Source organism: Mucor mucedo (genome assembly GCF_025094135.1).
Source record: "Mucor mucedo strain NRRL 3635 chromosome Unknown EV154scaffold_13, whole genome shotgun sequence".
NCBI lineage: Eukaryota > Fungi > Mucoromycota > Mucoromycetes > Mucorales > Mucoraceae > Mucor > Mucor mucedo.
In genome coordinates this window covers 402,908-430,264 of record NW_026252297.1, presented here as the reverse complement: position 1 = coordinate 430,264, position 27,357 = coordinate 402,908, and the positions used below count along the sequence as shown (strand labels likewise).

The window sequence follows — 27,357 nt, the reverse complement described above, 5'->3', positions numbered from 1 at the left end:
ATATAAAATGAACCTTGTTTGGGTAACATGTGGACTGCACAATTTAACCCCACCTTTTTCCCTTTTGAAAACATTATAAAGTTTGCTTTTTTCTTTTTATTCTCTCCCTCCTTCTTCTTTGGTCACCCTTTTTTTTATTTAATTTATTCATATCATGGTTGCAAACAAAGTATACGTTATCGGTGTTGGCATGTCCAAATTCATCAAGCCTCGTGGTGAGGTTGATTATCCAGGTAGGTTAACCAAATAAACAAAACATCACACACCCGTGACTGATTTGGGTGTGTTCATTTTTGTAGAATTCGCTCTTGAAGCTGCAGTAAAAGCATTAAACGATGCCGGTGTGACTTATGACGCTGTGGAATATGCTGCCGTCGGATACGTGTATGGCGACAGTACTGCCGGTCAACGTGTCTTGTATCAACTCGGCATGACACAAATTCCTATTATTAATGTCAATAACAATTGCTCCACCGGATCAACTGCTCTTTATCAAGCACGTAACGCTGTTGCCTCTGGACAGGTTGAATGTGCTATGGCTTTAGGTTTCGAAAGAATGGCTAGAGGTTCTCTTACATCGACCTTTGCAGACCGAACGAATCCTCTCGGTAAAACAATTAGCCTTATTGTTACTGCTTAATTTTCTTGTTAAACAACCCCCCTTTTTATTTGTTAGATCATGTCAACATTGTGATGGCTTCCGAAGTTGGATTTGACCCTAAATCACCACCTGCAGCACAAATTTTTGGTAACGCTGGTATCGCTTACATGGAAAAATACGGAGCCACTTCTCGTCATTTAGCACAAATTGCTGAAAAGAACCATCGTCATAGCGCTTTAAATCCTTATTCTCAATTCAGAGATATTTATACGTTGGAACAAGTAGAACAATCACCTAAAGTGTTTGGTCCCCTTACTAAACTTCAATGCTGTCCTACCTCTGATGGTGCAGGATGCTCCATTCTTGCTAGTGAAGCATTTATTTCAAAGCATAACTTATGGGATGTTGCTGTCGAGATTGTCTCTCAAGTCATGGCAACTGATTCTCCCCGTATGTTGAGTACAGATGCCATTGAATGGGCTGGTTGTGATATGACACGTCGTGCCGCTATCGAAGCCTATAAAAAAGCAGGGATTACACCCAATGATGTTCAAGTGATTGAACTCCATGATTGTTTCTCTGCCAATGAGTTATTGACCTATGATGGACTTGGTTTAACCAAACAAGGAGAGGCACATACATTGATTGATTCGGGAAATAATACTTATGGCGGTAAATATGTGATCAATCCTTCAGGCGGATTGATCTCCAAAGGACATCCCCTGGGTGCTACCGGACTTGCACAATGCACAGGTAAACTATAGTCAAATGGGAAGGGGGAGGGGGGTTCTGCAGCAGCTTTGTATTATATATAATAACAAATCTAATTTTAGAACTTGTTTGGCAATTGCGTAACTGGACTGGAGATCGTCAAGTGGCTAATGCCACCTATGCACTTCAACACAACGTTGGTTTAGGTGGAGCTGTTGTGATTACTATTTATAAGAAGGCCAATGGAAATGCCACCCAGCCTCGTGTGGGATATAATCCTGCGATTGAAGCTCGAGGTATCACACAAGAAGAATATGAAAAAGCTGCTTCAAATATTAAGCACAGGGCTTCCTTTTTGGAGGCTAAATTATAAGGCCCGGTTCTTTGCTCCCAGACGAACAATAAACAAATCACGTTACATTTTACAAAAGATAAAAAATCTATTTATATACATCTATCTAAGCTGGTGATTATTTCTCCTATAAAATGTGATTGAAGGACGATTTAATGAAAAAGATTATTTCCAAAATGGTGTTAGTTTACAATTAAAATATAAATATATTCCCTTTTTTATAAATATTGCTTTTTCTCTCTCTTTTTTACTCCACTCACACAAAAAAAAAAAAAAAGAAAAACCTCCCCTCACAACATATATTCCTCTATTCCTCTCATGAATAGATTGAGAAGAGCATTGTTGTTAGATCAGGACGATCAAGTTGGTAAAAAAAGATTTTCATTGTTTAATGGGAAAAGTAGAAATGAATTAGTTGTTTTACCAAGGTTAAATATAAGCTCACCTAACGTTGAATATTCACCAAGTCCAGCTTCCGCCGTAGAAATGGGAAATGAACACATCAATATGTATAGACCAAGATCAGTTCATATTGAATCAGCTTCCTCCATCAGACAAAGCAGACGTAGATCAACCAAATTATCCATCAATGAACCTACAGTTGATCTAGATAAAGACTCATATCTGCAGCTTGGAATGAATTACCATGAAAAAGGTGAACTCGAAAAGGCAACACATTACTGGCGATTATCAGCAGAGACTGGATCACCGCTAGGATTGTTTTTCTATGGTATTGCATTGAGACATGGATGGGTAAATTTATAGCTGGGTTAGATAGATAGATATATATAGGGTTTTTATTAAACATTTTTAAAAAATATCAAGGGATGTAAGAAGAATTCGGCTAAAGCAGTAAGATATCTCCAGAGTGCAGCAGAGTCAGCTGTTCATGAATTACAAACGGGAATAGCTCAATCAGCATCAGTTGCGAAATCTGAACTAGTACTAGCCATTTATGAACTTGGTGTTTGTTTTCGACATGGATGGGGTGTAAGTCTCTCTTTCTCTCTCTCTCTTTCTTATTTGTTCGTTCCTTTAGAACTACGCTAATATTGTTATTTGTTATTTATTTATTTTCAGGTACCTAAAAACCTTGAAACTGCTACATATTATTTCGAAGTAGCTTCCAATCTGGGTGATCCCGATGCTCAAAATGATCTAGGTTTTTGTTATGCTCATGGATTGGGTGTCAAGAAAGACTTGTATTGTTCCGCTAAATATTATCGACTGGCTGAAAAACAAGGCCAAGGAATGATTGGTAATTCTTGGATTTGGAAAGATAAATACAATCAGGTCGAAGAGCCTGGCTGGAAAGGCAAAGTAAAGAAATAAGGGCTGGTTTCTTTATTTCATGCGAAAAAAAAAAAAAAAAAAAAAAATCCAAACTCAATTTGTATCATTTCTGTATCACTTTATATCTTTGTACATCCTCACAACTCTCTCACACACACCCCCCAACTTTACTCCTCCTCCCCCCCCCCCCCAATTATCTGTCATACATTAAATGATGGTAGCCTTTTTTATATAATTTTTTTTTTTTTTTTTACCAACCCGATATTAAAGTCTTGTTCTGTAACAGGAAACATGGTTTGCTGAATAATTATGGACTCTAAAATAGTCTTATATGACGTCTGTCTTGTTTGACGGATTCCTTCCTTCTTTCTCTTTTAATTTTTTTTTCTTTCCTTCGTATTATGGGTGCCCGTCAATCAAGTGAATACAAAAAAAACAATGAGATTGAAAAAATGATAAAAAAGGAAAAAGTGTATCTTCGAAAGGAGCTCAAAGTTCTGTTGCTAGGTTTGACATTTTTGTACCTGCTCCTTCATGTCCAACTAACATTTTTCTTCTCTCTTATCTAAAATCAGGCAGTGGTGACAGTGGCAAAAGCACAATTTTAAAACAAATGCGCTTGATCCACGCTTGTGGATTTTCAAAAATTGAACGAGAAAACTTTAGAATCATGATTCTGACAAACATGTTGGGATCCATGCAAGCATTGCTGGAAGGAATGCACAACTTGAACTTGAAATTCGAAAACGAAACGAACTGGGTAACCTCTATTTTATATCTATTAATTAGAGTTGATAATTAACACGCTTTTTTTTTTCTTGTAGAATTACATTTCTATGTTTGAGCATATCAATGGCCAAATTTCAATTCATGAATCCTTTCCAATTGAATATCTCGAACCACTGCAGTCATTATGGAAAGATAGCAGCATTCAACATACATTTTTAAAAGGCAACACGTTTGCTTTTAACGAGAACATAAAATAGTAACAAAAAGAGACCTTTTTTTGGATGCACAAAAAGGCATAATATATTTACTCGTATTAGTTTCTTTGATCAATTAGATCGATTTTTTGTGCCCGATTATTCACCAAGTGATGCTGATATTATTCACTGCAGAATCAAAACCACCGGTAATATTAAAAAAATAAATAATTCGTGCAACATGAATTTTAACCCGAAGCCTAGGAATTGTGGAAACAAAGTTCAAAAATGGGTCCGTTATTTATAGAATGTTCGATGTAGGCGGCCAGAGAAGTGAGAGAAAGAAATGGTAAAATCCGTTAAAACAATCACACCTCTCTTTTTCTAATTGACCTCTTAGGATTCATTGTTTCGATAATGTTGCTGCTGTTTTATTCGTTGCCGCATTAAGTGGCTATGATTGCTGTCTGGTAGAAGACAAATACTCCGTATGTAGAAAAAAAAACGTTGTAACACAAGTCAACTAAATATATTATCCCTCTATTTAGAATCAAGTAAGCTCATATGCAACCAATTTATACAGGGTATTTCCTTCATACTTAACAGTGACCCCTCTAGATGTACGAAGCTTTTATGCTATTTGAATCCATCTGTAATTCAAAATGGTTTGTAAATTCATCCATGATTTTATTCTTGAACAAGGTAGATCTATTTCGAGAGAAAATGCGTAGGTCAGAAATATCAGAATATTTCCCAGATTATCAAGGTGAGTGTAACATTCCAAAGATCGTGTCACAACTTATTAACAAAAAAAAAATTTAATAGGTCCTGCCACTGATTACCATCAAGCTAGAGATTTCTTTAAACACAGATTCACCAAACTGAACACAAACAAGGAGAAATTCGTCTATGTACATTTCACTGTTGCCACAGACACCAAATTATTAGCTCACGTCATGGAATCCGTGTCTGACAGTATTCTCCATGAAAATCTTCAAACTCTTTTATTGTAACTCCACACACCCTATTTTATTTATTCCCTAACTATGTCCCCCCTTTTTTTTTATATTTATTATGCCATTCTAACATTTCTGTTTCTAATTATACATATTATACCTTAAACTGCGCGCTAATATTTCAAACAGCCTACCAATAAATATACTGCCTTTACGATGGTGTCATTTGCCCATTATGCTACATAAATTCCCCTGATTTATCCAATTAAACTTTCTCACCGTGTGAAAAGAAATAAGAAAAATCCCAACGTAAACGATCAAACAACTTGTGAAACCTGAGCATAAGAGCAATATGTATAAACTTGCGTTGATAATTATTAGCCCGGCCTTATCGGAGCGAAACGTTCTCAATTACCACTCTCAAAAGTACATCTATGCCTTTTTAGACATCGGAAGAATGACAGCACCGATCGCACATCGAATAAACGTTTTTTTGTTTTGTTTTAATTCCTTTTGGTTTGAAACCCGCTGCTTTTTTTTTTCATTTTAATGAATTCCGCTCATTGTCAGATCAATGGTACCCTATTTGCGCGGTCTACTAAAAGTTCAAACTATCAAAAACAACTCCTTTAAAGAACAGACAGGACCTGAGATAGATTTCTTATTCATCACCTTATCAAATTAATTTCATCACGCAAATTAGTTATACTTATTTGTTCTGTTTATCAATTCGATAGACTTTTCATGACAGAGAGTTGTGAAAATATTCACTATTATGATGGAAATAGTACTACTGTTCATTCAATATTAACATAGAATAAGGTTATCTGGCCTAGGCCAATTGATAGGAGGGGTCTGAACTTTAAAATCCGATAGTAGGCTCTGTTCAGGTCCAACAAAAGATTAAGTATTATCGTCATCCTTCAGTATATCGTAAGGCGTATGGCGGAATATTTCCGTCGCTTCTATGTTCTTCTAGTGGCAAATTGACCAAAATTGCTATGAGACGTTAATAAACATATTTTTACTTTGGGCTTATCTTTTGTGATCGGCAATAACTTTCCTTGTAGATCATAACACACCACTGACGTCTTGCTATAAAAAGAGTCGATATTCATCTATGTCATTTTACGATAATATATTTTCTTTAAAGATGCATGCTTTTCACAATCTTGCTCACTCTCGTCATTCCATTGTCTCTTCTTGGTACTGAAGCCCGTGTTAATTTTGATACCAAGATAAATGCTCCGCGCACTGCATTTGCTGATGAACCTCTTTGATTGTCATTCTGACAGTATTATAAAAAAATAGCTAATGAATGTTTTGGTAATCATTCTAGTGGTATCACGGGTGACAATTAGAAAGCTCTCAATAAAAATAAAAATAAATATTTAAATGCTAACATACTATCTTAAGCTGTTTAAACAATGTACATATATTATGTCTTTGTCTAAAATAAAAGGGATCACAAATAGTACTAACTCCTTGCAACAGCCACTATTCATTTTCAATTTACCTTAACTCCAGGACTAGGCTGGGATGGCTTTCACTTTGCATCATCTTCACGGCAAAGTCCCATGTTCTTTCTATTTATCTTGAGGTGGATGAAGGCTATACACCCAATTTTACCTGTCTTTCTGTTGGGTTTCTAAAGTACACGCTCATCAGCACTAACGCCTTCTATTTTCCTCTTACTGCTAATGTCATTACAAACCTATTGTAGTCGAGGCATACAACCTTTCCACATTTCTAGTAATATGGTAATCTCAGAACCAGTTTCACGTACACTGTATTGCTTACGGAAGCCTTAGATGGAACGTCCTTTTTACTAACAACAGCTTTGATGGTACCAAAAGTGTCTTCTGAAAATTCAGCCTCATAAGTGTTTTTAACTTCAGCATCACTAATCGAGTCATAGTCAAAATCGTTCATAAGACCTTTTGACAATAGCCTCAACTTGACCTTCGAAGGGGACATAACCAAAGGCTTGCTCGAAACCAGCGTTAGTGTTTACCTCATCAGTAAGCTCAGAAAATAAGGCAAGTGGCGCGCGCGCATAGTCTACAGCTTGGAGCGCCTTCTGTATCAGGGTCTTTCATTACCTTTTAAAATAACACGAGCCATAATTAAAAAAAAAAAAAAGTCTACCCAAAACGTAATTAAAACTGTCAGTATAACAGTTATTTGGAGTTACCACCTAAGCCCTTCTTATTCATTACCCACGAAAAGCTACATAGTGTGTGATGAGAAAAACCAGGGGATTCGTAGAGTCAAGTAATAACAAAATCTCTGAGTTGTCTAGAGTGTTTAATTCAATCTAATAGACTGCAAGTGCACTGTCAAAGGAGCAATGACTGAATATAAAAGCTTTTATTGTGTCCTTCTTTTCAGAATAGTCTTTGCATACGGTATTTTTGAAGCTGCGAGATGCTCTTTTGTATTATACACCCCACTGATAAAAGTACCGATAATAATATCCAAGTTCAGCATTAGACTGGTAAAAAGCTATTTACAGATGCATAAAGCTTAAAAGATATTATAGATTACTGAATTCTCTATTAAATCGTCTTGACATGAATCAGCTCTTGCTTACACATCTTTTTTCTTTGCTCTTTCTTTCTTTCTCAATTGAGGAAAAAATTAAGCATGGTAAAAAGGTCAGATAATAATGACCTGTTAAATGCCAAGTTAAATATAAATTATGACCTTCTTTTCTAATCTTTTATTGTTAAGGCTGTCTATTTTGAAAGTTATACAGTTAGAAAACAATGTCATCATATAATGTACCTATACTTCTCTAGTGCAATCACTGAGCTTTCACGCATATGAATGTCTTTTAATCTAGATCAAGTATTTAAAATTTAGGTTTGAAAATCCCCTTCCCCCGTTTGTAGTCGTCATACTTTAGAACTACTCGCTAACTATACATAGCAAGGCACAAATTTATAAGCCATGTAAAGCCTGTAAGAACAGGATATTGCACTCTCTTACAGGAGTTTAGTCTTAATTAGTACGGTTGATTTTTCTTTGTCATGGCTTGTAGATATATATGAGACATCTCTTTTTTTTTGTGGGATAACAAAAAATGACATGCAGTGCTAATATATTTACCTTAGTACTTATTTATTGCCAATGCATCTATCCTAAAACGTCTCGGAATGCGGTAACTGATCTAGAAAATCCTATACATCAACTGATTACCAAGCTGCAAGAAAGCGAGATATCTGAGTTTATCTGCTTTATTAAGTAGGTTCCTCACTTGATACTGCCCTGAATGTTTGACCGGTGTTATTCAATAGGATATGGAAAGGGGAGTAGGGGGAGATGAATAAAGGTTTGTATCTTCCGTTGCTGGCTACAACAGATACGGAGTGATGAATTCTGCAATTATCTATCACACTAAAGAATGATTTATTATTGTCCACCTATGGGTCGTTTTTTATTATTAATAATTCCATGAACTTTACATTATGATAAGTTGTGGTTCCCTTTTTAACGACTTTTTTTTTCTTGGGTGTTTTGTTTTTATTTTTTGATGATAGGGGTTGAATACTCTTGCTCCAGCTTTTATGCGTCTGCTTCCATCTATAAGCCAACTTTAAATGATGTATTTATGAAATATCTCGATACACAAATGCTGTTTAATTAATTATTGCTAGTAGCTACCCATTGTAGCCATTGCCATAACATTATTTGATGAGAGGAACTACTGGAAAAATGTAAATAATGTTTTTTGTGGCAAAGATTAACCGACGATAGGGGTTGATAAACATATTATTTACTTGGGCTTATTTCTCTTTGTGATCGGCAGCAACTTTCTATGCTGATCATAACACACCAAGCATCGACATTTTGCTATAAAAAGAGACAATTTTCACTTAATTTTTTTTATAACAAAATATTTTCAAAACTTCAAAGATGCATACTTTCACAGTTTTGTTTACCCTTATCATTTTATTGGCTTTTTTTGGCGCTGATGCTCGTGTTACTTTTGATGGTCAAAAAAGGGATCCTGAAAACAATAGTTCGTATGAACGTCGTGGTGGTCCCTTGGATTCTATAACGGGTACCAATATATCATTTATTAGATTGGACAAGGATGGAAAACCGTATATCGTAGAAAAACCCGCACCTAACACTAAATGACATTGTAATAGGATATCACAGTTTTAGTGTAAATGCTAATATTTTTTAAGATATTATCACTAATTAAGTAATAAAACAGACTCATTCTTGTTTACCATTTTTTTTTACTAAACTATCGCAATATTTTCTGCCTTTTTTTAATCTCTCGTTTCATCACAAAAACCATTTTTTACATCTTTGTATTCCCTGACGCTTACTAGGTTTTCATTTATACAATAAATTCAAATTAAATAAGCAAATAGCTTTACATAGTATAGTTGCTGCCTGTCTCATTGAAACTGTGTTCAATAGTATTTAAACAACGATATTAAAGTGCATCTCAAGGGTATGTTTGAGAAAGAAAGTTATCCACTGTTTCACAAACCACACAGTTCAGTTTGTATACCAAGGTTCTGATAATAAATATATATAAACACCAAACACACTATATAAACGAATGGCATATGTGTAAAGTATATGCGAATCAGGTAGACATAAGCTCTTTTTTCTTTAACTGCTTTGTATTTATGTGCCTATTTTTTTACGCTTTGATAGGCCTAGTGGCATAGTGCGGGATCTTTAAAATCTCATTATTCGCTCCTTTAACATAAACTTCAGACCTTCGGAAGTAAGTTTTTGACTTGGGTGTATGTACGGAAGTGTGTTATCTACAAGCATGTCATTGTGAACACTCAGTGAATAGAATTTTGTTTTTTGCGAAACACTGTGTTAATGCTATATTTGGTATATGGAAGAGAATGAACGCAAAAATGATTGATTTAAGCATTTATATATAGTTGCAATGAGGTAAAGCGGTAATTAAGCTTTACAATTTGAGCTGGATAATGATGAAGCAGGTTGAAATTAAGTAGTATGGAAGTTCAGACAGACGATATGTGTAGGCAGGTGACAAATAAATGTTCTGTTCGCAATTATACCCGGACATGCCTCTAAGTCAGAACTGAGGTGAGGAACGACTTGACTGGAGCTTTGTTGTTACGAAACGTGGGACCATGACCCTCTAAAAGGGGTTGCAATTAATGTCACTGAAATACTTCTTATTCAATGTCAAAGATCCCGAGTCCTCTTTTATGATTGTAACGTTGAAAGAGTCGACAACTTGAGTTTTGGAAATATAAGGAATTGGTATTTAACCGATTGAATTTTGGCGATCTGGGCTTTAATCATAGTCATAGGAGATAACGGAATAACGTGCCACATTGTCGAATAAACTAGGTAATTTAAGACGGCAGCTTGTTTACGGATTGGCAGTGGTTGTTGTTTGCGGAAGTAGCTTGCGTGTTGAATCTTATTGATGTTGGCATAATGATTGCATTGATTGATTGAAAAACAGAGTTGGAAATCTAGACAACGTAGTAGAGCTGTTGAACATTGGTAGTGCCACCTAGTAGAGTCTTGGTTTAACAAGAACTGTTTGAAAACCTTAGAGAGTTTACCATTGAGTTCGAAAAGCTTCGGTTTTATCGTTGTCGTGCAAAAAAAAAAAAAAAAAAAAAAAAAAATCTCAATATGAAATGCGCAGCAGCAGAAGTCATGTTACACACGCAAGAAAAAAAAATATAAATTTTGCATGAATAAGCTTAAAGTAATTTTAATTGGTCAAAAAAGTTTATAGTTTTCATCTTATATTTTTCATTTTCATTAATGTTTAAAAAACCAAGCCCGCTTGCGCCCCTACGTTCTTGGAAAAATGTTGACCACCCTTCCCACAAGATGGAAACCCGTCGAATAGAACGACCAACACTTGATATCGATGGTTATACCCCCTCACCCGTAACCCCAAAGATATCGCATGTCGGAAGACATTTTTTTGATAAGAGAAAAAAAAAAAAGAAAAAAACTCGTAGAGTGGAAAAAATAGGCCCCTTTTATACCTTTTTTTTTGAGTGGGTCGAATTTATCAGTTACACATAAAAATTTTGGGACTTTCAAAAAACAAGTGACTGCAACTTTTTCTGGTATCATCCTGACATCATTGTTTACAGCACTTAAACAGTATTACTACAATACTCTGATAATACGTGTGAACAAAGAAAAGTAGACAGTAGAATAAAGAGAAAACACACATATGAGGTAGAGAATACATCTTTTTTTTTTAAAACTCGGATTCTCAATAAGGCAAGTGGGGCGCGCGTATAGTCTACAGCTTGGAGCGCCTTCTGTATTAGGGTCTTTCAGTATACCTCTTGGACTTTACCTTTTAAAATGACATGAGCCATAATTGAAACAAAAAGTCTACCCAAAACATACTTAAAACTGTCAGTGTAACAATGGTTTTTATTTGAATGTGCACCCTAAGCATTCTAATGCATTACCCATCAAAAGCTACATAATGAATTATTAGAAAAAACAGGGGATTTGTAGAATCAAGTAATTACAAAATCTTCGAAAAAACTGAATGTTCTAACATGTGCTATGCCTCCAACAATATTGACATTAGCATTCCTTTATTTATGAAGGTCAACACTTGGTGGTTCTCCTACTTGAGACGGAGCTCGACCTATTATACATGCACTTTATTTGTTTTCGTAACTGAATCGAAGCCAATTATTTTGCCAATCTTGCTGTCCGAATAGACTACATCGTCCATTATTTTTATCCGCATTCATCTCCATTAACTTAGTACTTGCTTGGAGGTATCAAATCTGATCTGAAAGATTTAGTTTCAAAAAAAAAGAGTAAATCATCTAAAAACCAATGTTAATAATTTTGGGTACAAAAGCCTTAAAAGTCTTAACAACCAAAGGGGGGGGGGTAAGACCAATCTCGCTTTGTTAGCTTTGTAGTTTATATCAAATAAAGTATTGGCAACTGCTTTATGTGAAATGAGCATTGTTAGGTTTCGTTACTACTTAACTGGCTTTCTACAAAAATAAAAAAAACTCTAAAAAATATGCTATTTTTTATTTACACAATGTCATTTATGAAACCTCCAGATAAATAGATGCTGTTCGGTTGATCTTTATCAGTATATACTTGTTGTAGTTATCACCATAAAACCATTTAAAACCAGAAAACGGAAGTTTTGGCAAACAGTTAAATTGTGTAATTATCAAGCTCTGTGTAGACTATTTGTAACAAAGAAAAATCAAGATAATATTTTCAAATAGTAACAACAACAACAACATCCAATTTTCTGCGATCATCGGGATACAATCCAAGTGCGTGATAACCGTTAATGTGAGTTTTTATGGAGTAATCACAACTATCAGATAACATCCTTTTATGTACAACTACTTCAAATTAGGTTTTATTAGCTTTCTATGTCTTCATATAATATTATATGTTATCTTTATAGATGTTCTAATCAAACAAGTATATATTATAATAAAATAAAGATGTGATCGCATGTAATCTGTGTGTTTAATAACATATTACCATGTTTCCTTGATGTGCTGTATAGTCTCCAAATTTTAAGTCATACGGATGCTCGTCATATCTTGTTTTACCTAATGAACAACAGTTTTTATTTTATTTTCGCTCTCCCAAGAGGTACTGGTAGAAAAAACCATCCTGATGAAGGTCTTATCTTCTCTTGGCTCTATCTCAAAACAGTCTGTGCATTTTTCACAGTTATAGCTGTAACTTGTCCCCCCCCCCTTGAGCCAATGCAAGCAGGCTATGAGAAGTACAGATTTGAGTTTGCTTTAAACGGATAGGTAGTATTTGATGTGAATAAAGTTTGTAACAGGAGTTCGACTGTGTTGCATGTCATTTTCGGTTTGCTATCTTATAACAGATATAGTATCTAATAGAATCTTAAGAATATACTTCATAGTTTCATATTTGAGTACGCAAAACCATTAAAATTTATTGTTAAATGAAATAATGGAGAGAAGGATTATAGTTTACGGCTCAAAAAAATAAACTTAATGTTTACCTTGACCATTTGTGTGTTATTATGTTACTGAAAATTCAATTAGTACGACAAATATAATCTGAGACATCAGATTTGTAAAATGATACTAAATATGTATAGCTACGTGAAGGTGACCATTATTCCTAAAACACACTTAGCATTAAAATATGAAATATCTTTATCATTTGCCATATTAAACTATTAGTGAGTAAACAACTAATACAGTAATGAGCAAATCTTTATGTAAGAGCTTTGGTTTGCTTCGTTCAAAAATATCATCAAGCTTCGGTTATTGCTCACTTGACATGTAATCCAACTTCTTAAAAAAAAATGAACCGTGAGAGCTCTGACTTGTGTATATCATCAGGTTACCTCGGAATAGGATTTTTGTTATACATTTAAAAAAAAAATGACCGTAGTGTGTATTCCTTAAATTATTGGTGGGTAAGAACTAACTTTTCAAAACGCGTAGTTTGAAATTGCAGACCACTGACTATCACACAATTAACTTGTCAAGATATGTCACTTTATTGGTTGTATGAGAGTAATCAAAGACTTTGAGTTGAAAAAAAAAAATCTCAACATTAAGGGAGCTGTTGTTTGACACAAAACTGTGTTTGTGATTCCCACTTCAAAAATAAATTTGTTCTCAAATAAATCCTTCTTAATTCCAAAAAAAATCAAAATTACCTTTATAGTAACTCTTATCTAAATGGTTTCTGGAATAGGGTTACATCTGTAGCATATACGACGTTTGTTGTAACATCAAACTCGTGAGATGAATGTGGAATACATCATACCTTATTTTGTCAACATCCAATAAGTGAGAGTACCGCGTTTATCATGGCTAAGCAATTTTATTGCTACATTAGCTTTTTATAACCATATACTGTCATATCCATGGGTTGTACAAACATTTAACATCACTATAAATACCAGAATAATTTGTTCTTTGGTTTGAGCATTATAATATATTTTATTAACTTCTTAAAGAAAATGCTCAAAGGTACTCTTATTTTGGTTTTGGCTCTCGTTGCTACTGTCTATGCTGAAAGCACTACTCAAGGAAAAAAGTGCATGGGCTATGAAGGAGTTATGGTCCCCTGTGAAATCTTATAAAGTAAAAATCTAGTTACTCCTGTAATTTCATTTTATAGACTCTCAACATCTAAATGACACTTTTGGCCTATATTGTTTGTTCTTGCCAATTATTCGTCAATAAGTTTAGTTTCTTTTAAAAAAAACTTTTATAGTTACAATAAAACGTTTTTTTATAAATCTATATATGTGAAATTGTTATCATTTGAATGAATAGGAGTCAGATGATGTTACTCAAGACGTGCGATAAATCCGAGATATATGTCGATTACAGTTTAGTTACACCTAACTATTCGTCATTTTCTATTTGTCAAGTAAATATAAGCTTTTAAATTCTGTAACTACTGTAGTTACACACCCTTTAAATTCCGCTCTAACCCGAGAAATTTACTCCAAGGTATTTGCTACAGCAGCTCATTGTTCGTTAGAAACTATAAACAACTTATTTGTATAGTTCTTTTGACAGTACTTCAACTATACCCCAATAACAGCAGTGTAATAGGCTTGTGTATCTATCATCGGAAGCCTCAAACGTTTGTGAGAGTAAGGAAGTGTTTCCCGTCCATGACATTGAGTAGTCAAAGAAGAGTAGTTGTTTAAAAGATAACTTCCTTGCTGATAGCTCTAAAAGCTTTTAAATCTATGGCATAATTACTTAATTTCCTGAACCGAATTAATGCAACCATTGTGTTTATAGCCGTCGAGTGATTAACATTTTTATTAAAAGTTGAGTAATTTACTAGTTTATTGTAAAACACTTAGCAAGTATAAGTAAAATCCAAATCTGCATGGTTGATTTGTTCTACAATAAGTTCTAATACATTATAATTTTTGCGCCAATTGTTTTGATTTTGGGCAAATTTGTATTGAGAACAAGGGCACAAATTTTGGCTAGAAAAGCAAATCAATTTTTGGTGTCACATTTTTTTTTTCTTGTACAATATTTTAAGATATCTGATCCTTCAAATATACAGCTCAAACTTTTTCAGATGTGAAAAGTCTTACCATAAATTTTTTCCAATTTTTGTGACATATTCGTATCTAGGAGGCCGCTTAGATGTTCTGAAAAAAAGTCGGCTTCAAAGAAATTAAATGTAACTACGAAATCGATTTTTCTTTAATTTGGTAACAAACATGTACGAGAGACTTCTTATTCATAGAAGCATCTGATGTTCTTGGTCTGCTATTGAATATAAATTTGTTTCTTGTCACCCATTTACCATCAAATTCAATATAGAGAGGAGAACATACATTCATGTGATTTAGAATATTATGATATTAAGCATCATTGATTTCTTCTATATTGGAACATAGTCTAACATTCATCATATTGGAAAAAAATATTAAATCTTTTGATCCCACTTCCAACTTGATGTTGATTCATCAAGTCTCAATCGATTATAATCGTCTGCAAAAAGTTTCCAACAAACTGAGTAATACATAGTCCAAGAAATTACAATCACTATCTACGCAGTCAATGTAAAGGAATGAAGGCAATTATAATTATTCAGCTTCTAAGATTGACCTTAAGATTTAAAAGAAGATGAAAGATGGGAAGGATATATTAAATGATTTAATGATTTACATTGTTTTTTTCTCGTATGCGTATAACGCTGAAAATGATAGCTCGCCATTGACATGGACCATATGCTACATATTAATTGAGTGCCAAACATTAAAAACTGTACAAGAAATGTTATGCTAGCATAATTGGGACCAAATTTAATTTATCATATAGAAGAGTAGAGTTATAACCTAAATATGATGGTGAACGAATATTTAGCCATTATATTTCTGTTTGGCGGAAAATTTAGGAAGTTTAGCTGTTATAATATTGGAGAGAAGGGTATAATAATTTTTCGAAAACATGTATAGTTTTGCAAAATCATCTGTTATTCCTTTACATTCTCATCATTAGACGAAAAAATGATTCAAGTACTAGTTATGGATGATTAACAATGAGCAGACAGATCGCTCAAATAATCAAATCGTCCTAAAGGACTTTAGTTTATTATATGTATAAAATGGTTAAACCTTCGGTTGTTATTTGTCTGACATAGTAACTAACCTGTACACAAATAAATAAACCATAAGACCTCCAACTTGTGTAGCATCTGGGTACTCATGGACAGGGCTTTTCAAGAAACTAAAAACTAAATTAATAATATTAGAAGACTGTATTCTGCATTTTTTAAATCATCCGTTGGTAATAACTACCTTACTCAAAAACATGTGGTATTTAATTACGGATGTGTCATTCATGGGCAGTATGAGAGTATACAAAGGCTTCCGATTGAAGAAGAAAACTCCATATTTAAGTGGCTATTATTTTCCCACATTTAAAAGTAATGATCAAGTTTGTTCTCCAAAATCCTTCTTATTTCCAAAAACATTTATATTACTTTTATTGTAACTCTTTATCTATGGCTTCTGAATAAAATTACATCTGTAAAATATACGACAAATTCTGTAACACTAATTTAGTCCGACAAATGTCGATAACATTATGCCGTATATCTCTATCGAATAAGAAATAGTTTCGCGTTTATCATGGCTAAGCAATTTTATTGCTACATTAGCTTTTTATAACCATATACTGTCATATCCATGGGTTGTACAAACATTTAACATCACTATAAATACCAGAATAATTTGTTCTTTGGTTTGAGCATTATAATATATTTTATTAACTTCTTAAAGAAAATGCTCAAAGGTACTCTTATTTTGGTTTTGGCTTTCGTTGCTACTGTCTATGCCACCTCTCATGAAGAGGGAGTTCCTGGAAAAATGTGCATGGGTCCTCTTGGAAAAATGGTTCCCTGTGAAATTTTATAAATTAAGTCATCTAATTCGTCCTGTAATAACATTATATAAACTCTCATCAAGCGGTCTAAATGTACTTCTGGCCTAAATAGTGTTTATTATAACCATTTATAAGTCAATTATCTTAGTTCTTTTTTTTTAAAAAAAAAAAAATTATTAAAGCCACAATAAAATGTCTCTTTACAGTCCCATCTATGTGAAATTTTTATATTTATATGAGTAAGTGTCAGGTAATGTTAGTCAAGACCTGCGATAAATCCGGGATTATGCCAACTGTAGTCTAGTTACACCCAACTTATGAGCATTTTTTTAATGGCTAGATTAATACAATTCTTAAATAAACTCTAAATTCTGTAATCACTCTAGGTACCACAATCTTTTTGCGCCGTTCTTCAATCCGACACTTACCCTTAGCCATTTTTCTATAGCAGTTCATTGTCGTTAGAAAGTACAAACAGCTTGTTTGTTCAGGTTCTTTGACAGTACTCCCTCGACTATTTCCTAATAATGGCAATATTTTTGGTTTGTGCAAGCAAGCTATCAAAGCCCCTTTTAGATTGATAAAAATGTATTTAAATGTCTTTTCTTTGGCGCTAGGGAAATTTTATCAGAAGTTACTTAGGATAAAAAAGTAATTCCTGCCCATGACATTGGTGAGACGACATCCACTTATTGTAATTTCTTTTCGAAGTCATTTATTATTCGGTTAAAATACTCATTATTAAAATACAAAATGTTTTCATTAATATTCATTGTTGATTATCAAAGAGTTAATAGCTAGTTCAAATAATGTTCAAATTGTAATGGAAGAACTTTGGTTTGTTTTATGCATAATATGGTGACCGACCGGACTGCATGGATTGTTGTTACACAGGATAGGATCATTTCACCTGACTTTGGGAATTGGTACCAACAGTAGTCCTTGCGCTTTTTGCTACTGTTTTGTCTTTTTTTTATCATACAATCATGACATCGTCTTGCAGAGAACCGTCAAAAAGCTATCTACATTCACGTCTAAAAAAATGTTATCTACTTATCCTTCAGACGGTATAATATTTAATTTGGATTTGATTGTCTCATTTAATCATGACTCTTGATATCTATGTTGACTACTTTGAGTTTGGTGTTCACTATCACAATTATTATACAGTTATAATCGTCCCTCTCCTTGATCTAAAATTGTAATAGCGTTATAACATTATAGATACCGTACAATCCAATGAAATTGTATATCTATTACAGAATGCACAGGCAACGGAAGCAATAGGAAAGACACCACACTCACCCACCATAGAATAGAAAAAAATCGATGCCATGTTTCTTTATTTGAAAAAGTGCCATCAATTAAACAGCACACATTGATGCACTTACTGGCGCAATTACAAATTAAAATATCTAAGGATTTATATCATAAAGACTTGGAATAAAGGGAAACTAACTATGGCACAAATAAATTTAGCAGTAGTGGCTGATATTTTGGTTCCGCTATTAAAATTGATTGGCCAGCTATCAACAAACCACAATTTTTTTTTCTTCTTTCTTTTCAACAAAACATTATGGTAACTTTACAAGCATTTGTTCTTGTTTTCAAACATGGCTTCTAATATTTTTGTTTTCTCCGTAGGTTACAACGCGTTCTTCAGTAAAAGCTGAACCAGTAAACACGTCAGTAACTCAACATGAGGCGAGCTCAAGCTCTGTCAAACGGGAGAAACCAATCGTCAGACCCATTTTACCCAGACCAACAAGAGCCAACAAAGGAAAGGGGAAAGCTTCAATTAGCATTGCAGTGCCAACAAACACTGTATCTCATTCTACAGAACAAGCAATGAAAAGAGAAATACCCGACCATGCCGGTTTAATGCAGGACAAAAAAGCAAAGATTGAAGTGGGTACGATGCCAGCTGTTAAAACAGAACCAATTTATCAACCTATCAATGGGAACGCTACTTACAGTACCCAATCCATCAAAACAGTACCCGTCAGTCAAACCATGAATGGAAATGTCCCTTACATAAATCAAACTATTAAGGCGGAACCATTTAGTGGTCAAACACTTTATGCGCAGCCAATAGTAGCTAATACAGCGACCTGGATGCACCCACAGACGTCTAATGGACCAATCTGGGTTCAGCCACCACCCAGCGGACCAATCTGGGTTCAACCACCCACACCCAATCAAGCTATCCATGTCCAACCACCAATGCTTGGTCAAGCCATCAATTTTCAACCACCCACTACCAATCAGGCCTTCAACTATCAACCACCCGCACCCAATCAAGCTATCTATGTTCAACCACCAATGCTCGGTCAAGCCATCAACATTCAACCACCCACAACTAGTCAGGCCATCAACATTCAACCAGCAACAACAACAGTGAAAAAAGAGACTAAAGTAGCTAAACCACGAGTCAAAAAAGAACCAAAAGCCAAAGCTCCTAAAGTCAAAAAGGAACCCAAGCCAAAAGCTGTGAAGGCCAAGAAAGAGCCTGCACCGAAGACTCCAAAGAGAAAGCCTGCCTTCAAATTACCACCTGAAGCAAACATCTATATGAACGATGTAAGAAAAAAAAAGGGGGGGATATGAAGCATTCTTTGCTTTATGTAACGTACTGACTATATCAAACTTATCAATATATAGGCAATGCGCTCTAGAGTCGTTAGAGCAATGAATCAAAGAATGTTTGTCATGTCAAGAGAGCTTTCTCAATCAGATGAATCAGTCGAAAAATTTGAAGTGTTGGGTAGTATTGGAAATGTAAGTCATCATATCATATCAATCTCTTTTTATTGACGACAGATTTTGTATTACAGAATTACACTGTCACTATTGGACCCACTATTAAATGTTCTTGTATGGACTATGCGATCAGAAGAGTTCATTGTAAACACATCTTGATGATTTTACTCAAGGTCTACCGTTTACCCTATGACAATCCCATCTTTAGGAGATTGCAAACCTCAGCTCCAGAGAGAATCGAGGCCAGAACACATGCTCGTGTGGTCGATCCTTCTGTCTTGGTGCCTAGAGAAATCCGAGAAAAAATCTTGAGCATTACTCAACGTAACCATCCTCAAGCTGCATCTCCCTCTATTGATAAAACTACTGAGCGGTAAAAAAAACTTTTAAAATCACTGGAAATCCGATATTAATCTATGCATATAGTCGACCTTTGGATACATCCGACTGTCCTGTTTGTTTCGAAGAGTTTGAAGAAGCCAAGATTGCCGAGATTGATTTCTGTAAAACATGTGGAAATAATGTTCACAAGGTAAATATGTAATTTTTGTATAGGCGTGGGATTGCAGTGCTAAAAAAAAAAAATGAATGCTGGTAATAGGAATGCTTCCAAACGTGGGCCAGATCCAAGGGATCCAACGTAAGCTGTGTCTACTGCAGAGCCAAATGGGTCAAAGATACACCTGCTGTTGCTGGTCCTAGTAAGAAATCTGTGAGAGAACTTGACCCCGCACATATCAATGAAAATTATTATGCAAACTTTGCTGATGAATTGGGAATCGAACGTACAAGAGACACATCGACTTATAAGTACAGAGGAAGTTATCCTATCCGTAAATGGGATTGATAGGACTGAACATGGCGACCCTTATACTCTAACTATTTGCGCACCCAAAAGTTTTTGCATTAAAATAAAGGGCTTGAAAAAGTAACAAATATTCCTTCCAATTAATTTTTTGTTTTTTTTTTAAAAAAAAAAAGATAATCAGGTGTATAAAAATCGGGTAAGGTACAGTACGCCATTTGGTGTACTACACCGAATTATAAAGTCAAAGGAAAATGGATGAAAACAGTGCTTGAAAATATTATCACTTTTAAGATGTTGTCAGCATAGCTTAAAAAGGGTATGTTGTGTCACTTCACTCCACGCATTAACAGAAGAATAATAATACAGCACTCATTGTCTACACATGTATACCGCAATATGGTTATATTGTTTTAAATGATTACATTAACCGTTTTCGGAATAAAAATTCAGGTATAAACAACTGAAAAGAATGTTTCAATCAAGGCCATAAAGAAAGAATAAAGCAGTGATCAACAAGCGAAAGTCCCCAGATCTCGAATATCTACAATAAACGGACCCATCCCCTTCACCGCTAGTACCATGCTCTCTGTCTCTACTAGTACTGTATTCCTCCACTAACACTTGTGAAAATCGTTAAAAAGTGATGATTCATTGATTTGGACATGTTGATTTTTTTATAGCGCTTAGCAGTCATTGTTGTATCGGGATCTGATTTACCTGTTGACTTAATAAAACTTTCCATCCACAGACTTTCTTGACAATAATACAATACTCCGTGCACGTTAGGATGCTGTACTGTTTCGTAAAATTAATGATGTAAAAGGACTTAAACTTTATTAAATTAGAAAAAACTACGACTTTATAATATCACTGAGTAGTACATAGTACTACTCAGGCTACCACAAGATATAATCTCTTCGTATCATCTCATAAGCTTTTCATCAAAACACCGCCACAGAGAGCTATTGAGACGCTAGAGTGGTTCGTGCTCTAAAATATCGCCTTACCACACCATTCTAGAGTCGGGAGCCGGGCGTGGATATCCCATAAAGGAAACTTTACGGGTGTGGATTAAGTTTTTTGTTGTGTCAAATTCATTCTCAAAGGAGATGCTTGAGAAACCTTTGATAATGAAGACCAGTACTATTGGCAGTATCTTATAGCGATCAGCTACATGTGTGCTATATTTGATAAGTCTACAAAGGAAAGTTTGGTCTAAGCGATTTTGAATTTCAATGAGAATCGGGGGCGACGCGTTTGCTGCTGCGGATTTCGGTACATACAGTATGTCAGATTTGCTACCATCGCACCATTCGTTTTGCGCTGAAATGTACAAATTATTGACGCGTTTTTCTACATAAAGTAATAAAAAGGCCAGTTTCTTTCTAGATTAAGAAGGTATATTTACGAAGTAATGATTTAGTGATTACATTTATGATTAACGGGTCATTCAGCAGAAGTTTGGAGCTTAAATCGGTCCCCGATTTGAAATCCTCTGGTAATAAAGTGTTTTCAGCTTCTCTTTCTATGAATGAAAAAACCTAATCCTTGCAATTACAAGCCATCTTGTAAACTTAACCGCAACTGGTTCTATTTTCTTTTTTTCTTTTTTGGAAGAAAAAGGCTATTCAAATAGGAAATGTCTAGACCTCCGCATTGTTTTTAAACGTATATTTTTTTATATCACTTACAACAATTCTGGCCAGAAGACTGGCAGGCCAGTATGATTGCAACTATTTACAGTGTAATCACAGCCTTTCACAGTGCATGAGTTCCAAAAAAAAAACTCAAGAACTCTCTGCCCTAGAAGGTCGTCCTCCTATAGCAAAGACTAGCCGCAACAGCAATACCGCAATAAATCTTTTTTTTTTCAATTTAGTGTCTTTTGAAAGAAACAAGAGTCATTACTAAACAAACCTTTTTACGTTATCGATTACTTTCATAAGATAGAAGAAATATGTTGAGGGAAAAGAAAAAGGAGAAGAATAAAGTGTGTGAACCAGCTTTATTTATAGGCTGATAAACAAGATTATGTCAGAATGATTTAATTGCTGGTTTCATCATCCATAATGTTTGGGCCTTTACTTAAAATAGAAACATTGGCAGTTATCTATCTGCGTTCCAGTAGTAGCTTGTAATGACAGTGAAGTAGATTTTATGGAAAACAGAAATCGATCATCCTATGAAGTTTAGACGATATGGCACGTCAATTGACGTGTAGACCTTCATGTGATTTTTAAAAATACGTTCAGCTATGTGTCTTTAGCAGCGATTACTATTTAAAGGATGGTTCCACCTTTTATCTGCCATTATCCTTCATATCTTATTACCATTACACAACTCCATCTCAATTTCATGCAATACAAAGACGCTTTGACCAACAACAGCTTAAATTTATTAACTCATACATTTTATGTGTAACATAATTTTATTCCACACAAAGTCTGTCAAAAGAACCAGACCCTTTTCTTTAATTTCAGTATAAATGCATTCTGTTTTTCTTACGGATTATCTTGTCAAGACTTTCAACAAAGCTAGCGTTGCTTGCATTATATATTTATTTAGGGTTGTTACCTGTCTGACATACCAGCTAACTTTTCACACAATTAAATGAACACAAGCTCCAGCGTGTGTAATATCGGATTATTCATAGATACAACGGCTTCTCAGAAACAAACCCCCCACAGCATGATAATATAGTCAGATTTGGGGAAAATCTTTAAAGGACTTGTTTTTTTTTACACTAATGTGAACCCACACTTATGATCATTGATTTTTTTTTTCATCCTCTCCCTCCCCCTCAAAAAAAACAACCAAAGTTACTTATGATTGTAACTCTTTTACAGATTCCCTGTTGTAATCCATGTTGTAACGCCTGTGGATGAGAGAGAAAAAAAATATACCGCATTTATTTTAATTAAATCTAACCGGTTTTTTTATAGGGGTGAGACGTACTTTAATTAAAAAAGTTTATTTTTTATCATGTTCCGCCATCTGTCACCCAACTGTGATTTATATTTTCGAGTTCTTTTATTTTTTTTTTTCACTTTTATCTTATTTTACTACAAACTTTTTTGTTTTAAAAAAGTATAGCTACTTAAAGCATTTAGACAAGGAATTATTTACGGCGTTATAATGATAAAAGAGGCTCTGTTTGAAAGTTTGAATTTATTTGAAGAAAAAACACAACCCTACCAGAAGGGTTTCGTTATGGGACGCACTTATATCGAACGGGGACACATTGAAGGCCACGAAACTCTTATGAGAGATGACTTCTCCGAGACTCCAGTCTATTCCGATGATATGTTCCGTAGAAGATTTCGAATGAAGCGCGACCTATTCTTGGAAATTGCTGAAGCTATAAAAAATCATGATAGTTATTTTGAGCAAAAGGTGGATGCGGTGAACCGTTTGGGGTTATCCACATTGCAGAAAGTAACAGCTGCAATAAGACAGTTGGCTTATGGATCAGCGACAGGGCAAGAGACCACAAGAAAAGATGTAGAGCGTGCGTTTGGTGTTCTTCAAGCGAGATTTGCGATGGTTCAAAGACCAGCTCGCATGTTTAAAAAGAGGGATATCGAAACTGTAATGAACGCTTGTATCATACTTCACAACAAAATAGTGGAAAACGAACGCAGTCAAGTTCTTGACCTGGGTTGAGGACGAATCATAGATGTATTAATAAAATTTAGCTGTCCCGTAACATTTTTTAGGGATGGATATTTAATCATACATTCATGAAATTCACGCTTGTTTTTATTATGTACTGTCAAAAGGTTGTTTACAGTGTGACACCTTATGGCGTGTAAATATATATTATGACATCGCATCTTCTCATTTGATGCATTATATATTTTCCCTGCATTTTTGCCTTTTTTTTTTTTTTTTTTTTTTTTTTTTCCAAATTTTGGTTTTCCTTGTACTACCAAACAAGATCCACACGCATCATGACACTATCTGTCTTTGCTTATGAAAAGTGTGGTGCTTGTAGCTAAGACATGTGGTATGTATGGTAATCGTATCACACATCTCCCATGGAAACCAAATTGTTACCTAAGGATCACAAAATTTGTAAACAATGTGGTCATATAAATACCCTATGCAGACAGAAAGATTTACTCTTTACTTTTTTTATTCAGTTCAAAAAAAAAGGTGTTGGTTTTGCCGACGAGTCGTTTGTTAATGCAATATTCCATCCAAAATACATTATGCTGATCCGACACCATAACGTGTCTTTTTTACACAGTAACGACTTACGTTGATAATGTATCTCTCTACGTTTTTGATTTTTGTAAGGGGCATATCTCATGGATTGTGGGACACGAGTTAGATAAATCATCAGTAAATGAATTTTAAATAGCTTCGTAGAAAATCAAAACCCAAACTTTTGATATGTATCATATTGGATGTTGTAATTGGTGAGAATTTAGTCGTTAAAAGTTATAGAATTTCTAAATGATGACATTGACCCTAAACAAAAAACACGCATGTTTACATCCTTTCAGTAAAAGAGGTAAGAAACTTGCAAGAGTCAGGTTTATCTTTACCACCCTTTTTTTTTTTTTGCCTGGCCACGCATAAAAAAAAAAAAATAGGGAATAACGTGATGTAAAATGATAGGTTTTCTAAAAGAGAGATGTGCCCACCCTCTCTCATTTTGTTGCAAGACAGCAATTGGGGGACCCCTTTTTCCAAAAATAGAAAAATTTAGGTAGGTTCCAATTGTCTCGTCAAACAAAGGCGCAACAAACGTACGCCACACCACCAGAAGAGAGAGAGGGGGTTTTCATAAGAGTGCCCTAAAGTGTGCAAAATAGACTTTTAGTTTTAAAAATAGAATACTTTGCATAAAAAAAAAGAAATGGCATGTTTGCAACCCCCCTCCCTTCCCTATTTATAGATGATCAAAAATAACGTGACTTGTCTAATTGACAGTTCCGTAGGCCTTACATTTCATTGGCCAGAGCTAAGATTTTCTGTCATGCGATTTTAGCGCACTGTGGTACCCCCCCCTCCCCACAATAACTCTACATATATATTCCCTTGATATATGTAAAATGTATTGTTGTCTATATCAGACTACTACTAGCTGGCTAGACTGCCTTGTAGTAGTTGTGATAGGACGACTACCTTTGTTTTTTTCAATTGCTATTAAATGGTTAGGTGAAAATTCTACCTGCGTTGTAATACTTGTGTCTTGTTGATTGTACGTGCTGAAGAGCTTTCCTTTTGCACGTTGATAACTATTATAAACACATGAGGCTTGGAGTCAAACAAAAGCTTTCACATGCCTCATGCCAATTTGTCAAGATAATTCCTCATGGATGTATGCTGGGTCTTCATAGAGGAATCCGAATACTCCTAGACACATTATACCTCCCCCATATTATTGTCCCCCACTGTCAAAAGATGGCATCACCTGGCTTTAGTCTACATGGACTATGCCAACAAGTGAATGTGTCCAAGTTGATACAAAACCATGTCGAGGGAATTCCTGCAAAAAAGTGAATTAGAAATATAAGCATTCTATGCATTCGTTTGTTGAGTAAAATTAGGAGATTCTTTTAAATTAAAGAGAGAAAAAAAAAGCTCTTTGGTAGAACCTAGTTAATGGACTTTGACCATGTTGTGATTTCCTTCCAGATTAACATTGGGTAGCCCGAGCGCGGGATGTAACCTTGAGCATAACTATTTCTCCTCTTCTTCCTCCTCTTCCTTTTCCTTTTCCTCCAGCAAATCTGCTTACACCAAGAAAAAGAAAAGATAAGAGTCTTGCGAATTGTAAAGTTTGTCAATGTGATAAGTTGATCATTATGCCGTAATGAGGATAAAGTGGTGTCCGTACTACGCGTTGTAATTGGAGTTTTAATTTTTTAATTTTTTTTTTTTTTATCGGGAAGAGCCACGAAAAAAAAAAAAAAAAAAAAAAAAAAAACTTATTTGAAACGTATACTTGTTTGTAAACAAGCACGCATCAACCTATGTATGACTAACACACTGTAAATTACTCATTCATGCTACTTTTTTAAATCATTATATTCCCATGTGGACATGAGACTGAGAGTAATTTTTTACGTTATCCATGGCGTTCTGTTTATTTCATAAACAAAAGATGGATCTATCTTTACATGCAGTGTACATATCACTGTTTCATGAGTGCTTATGAAAGCTTTTCTTTTCCTATCCTTAGAGCCTCTCTTCTTAGACTGCTCTACAGTTGAAGAACTACCACCCCCTTCCAGAATATCTGTCGCATGTATACAACAGACAAACTTTATCAAACAGCATTTATTGTATTTCCAACGTAGAATCATACATTCTTTAGACCCTTGTTTCAGATGTGTTGGATTACATAAAGAAGTTCTGGCCCGTGTAAAATGATCTTGTGAACACTTTTTTTGCTCAAGTTAGATCGGCGAGCGGAATAGGTGGTGTTTATATTTCTAGTCAATCAATGCTATCATGGGAAGAAAACTTCTCTTGACAATCCTTCTAAGTCTGGGATATATGCAATGCTATATATAAACCACATCTACATCTTGAGCTGTTAAATCAAAAGAATATATATATATGTATATTAAATCATGCTCACTATTGACAGATTACTCAAGGTTTTTAAAAAAAAAAAAAGAGTATGTGGCGGAATAACCTGTTTTTTTTTTGTTTGTTTGTTTGTTTACGAGAGCAAGATTAGATGGGTGATGTAATGCTGAGATAAAGCTTCTTTTTGCTGCGGGAAGGTGAAATAATCTTGACAGAAGAGAAAAGAAATTCCATGGTATTGAAAAGAAAAAGTTACCCAATGACAAAATAAAAGGTGTAATTCATGAGAGGAACCCTCTTTAGAAGCTATCCCTTTTACTAAAAAAAAGTAACGTTATTTTGCTTACCTTATACTATAATTAAGGTAAAGTGCCATCTTTCGTGTGATCTGTTTCTCTTGAATAGAAATCGAATGCATGTGAATTTTTTTAAAGCACGACACACACACACAACTATAAAGAAATAAAAATAAAAAATCTTTTTTTTTTTTTTTATTGCCAA

At 34.6% G+C, this 27,357-nt stretch overlaps 8 protein-coding genes across 8 annotated transcripts; 6 read left to right on the top strand and 2 right to left on the bottom strand.

Annotated features, from left to right (window-relative positions):
- The first annotated feature begins 13 nt into the window (after positions 1-13).
- On the top strand, positions 14-1,907 carry EV154DRAFT_51423 (thiolase-like protein). The gene is made up of 4 exons (XM_051602103.1): positions 14-233; positions 300-608; positions 677-1,354; positions 1,435-1,907. The coding sequence occupies exons 1-4, from the start codon at positions 155-157 to the stop codon at positions 1,683-1,685; spliced, it is 1,317 nt and encodes a 438-aa protein (XP_051461511.1). The 5' UTR covers positions 14-154; the 3' UTR covers positions 1,686-1,907.
- Positions 1,859-3,043, top strand: EV154DRAFT_496935 (uncharacterized protein). The gene is made up of 4 exons (XM_051600212.1): positions 1,859-2,031; positions 2,093-2,417; positions 2,490-2,654; positions 2,745-3,043. The coding sequence occupies exons 2-4, from the start codon at positions 2,151-2,153 to the stop codon at positions 2,994-2,996; spliced, it is 684 nt and encodes a 227-aa protein (XP_051461510.1). The 5' UTR covers positions 1,859-2,031; positions 2,093-2,150; the 3' UTR covers positions 2,997-3,043.
- EV154DRAFT_542198 (guanine nucleotide binding protein, alpha subunit) lies at positions 3,021-5,043 on the top strand. The gene is made up of 9 exons (XM_051604507.1): positions 3,021-3,464; positions 3,533-3,717; positions 3,782-3,942; positions 4,004-4,089; positions 4,145-4,229; positions 4,281-4,368; positions 4,429-4,434; positions 4,499-4,646; positions 4,706-5,043. The coding sequence occupies exons 1-9, from the start codon at positions 3,359-3,361 to the stop codon at positions 4,891-4,893; spliced, it is 1,053 nt and encodes a 350-aa protein (XP_051461509.1). The 5' UTR covers positions 3,021-3,358; the 3' UTR covers positions 4,894-5,043.
- Positions 5,044-5,442: 399 nt separating this feature from the next.
- Positions 5,443-6,813, bottom strand: EV154DRAFT_477863 (uncharacterized protein; the record flags this gene model as incomplete). The annotated part of the gene is made up of 5 exons (XM_051598140.1): positions 5,443-5,508; positions 5,865-5,954; positions 6,017-6,124; positions 6,532-6,585; positions 6,637-6,813. The coding sequence occupies 5 exons, from the start codon at positions 6,811-6,813 to the stop codon at positions 5,443-5,445; spliced, it is 495 nt and encodes a 164-aa protein (XP_051461508.1).
- Positions 6,814-8,737: 1,924 nt separating this feature from the next.
- On the top strand, positions 8,738-9,148 carry EV154DRAFT_496931 (uncharacterized protein; the record flags this gene model as incomplete). The annotated part of the gene is made up of 1 exon (XM_051600211.1): positions 8,738-9,148. A coding segment is annotated over exon 1 (224 nt), but the record flags the coding sequence as incomplete, so codon positions are not given.
- Positions 9,149-10,459: 1,311 nt separating this feature from the next.
- On the top strand, positions 10,460-11,868 carry EV154DRAFT_548654 (uncharacterized protein). Its single transcript, XM_051604817.1, has 3 exons — positions 10,460-10,738; positions 10,923-11,019; positions 11,327-11,868. Exons 1-3 carry the CDS (start codon positions 10,627-10,629, stop codon positions 11,556-11,558), a joined length of 441 nt encoding a protein of 146 aa, XP_051461506.1. The 5' UTR covers positions 10,460-10,626; the 3' UTR covers positions 11,559-11,868.
- Positions 11,869-19,064: 7,196 nt separating this feature from the next.
- EV154DRAFT_414165 (uncharacterized protein) lies at positions 19,065-20,349 on the top strand (the record flags this gene model as incomplete). The annotated part of the gene is made up of 5 exons (XM_051595599.1): positions 19,065-19,322; positions 19,404-19,520; positions 19,577-19,875; positions 19,929-20,034; positions 20,104-20,349. The coding sequence occupies 5 exons, from the start codon at positions 19,065-19,067 to the stop codon at positions 20,347-20,349; spliced, it is 1,026 nt and encodes a 341-aa protein (XP_051461505.1).
- Positions 20,350-21,469: 1,120 nt separating this feature from the next.
- On the bottom strand, positions 21,470-21,836 carry EV154DRAFT_399403 (uncharacterized protein; the record flags this gene model as incomplete). The annotated part of the gene is made up of 2 exons (XM_051595252.1): positions 21,470-21,663; positions 21,719-21,836. Coding segments are annotated over 2 exons (312 nt in total), but the record flags the coding sequence as incomplete, so codon positions are not given.
- Between the last annotated feature and the right edge of the window lie 5,521 nt (positions 21,837-27,357).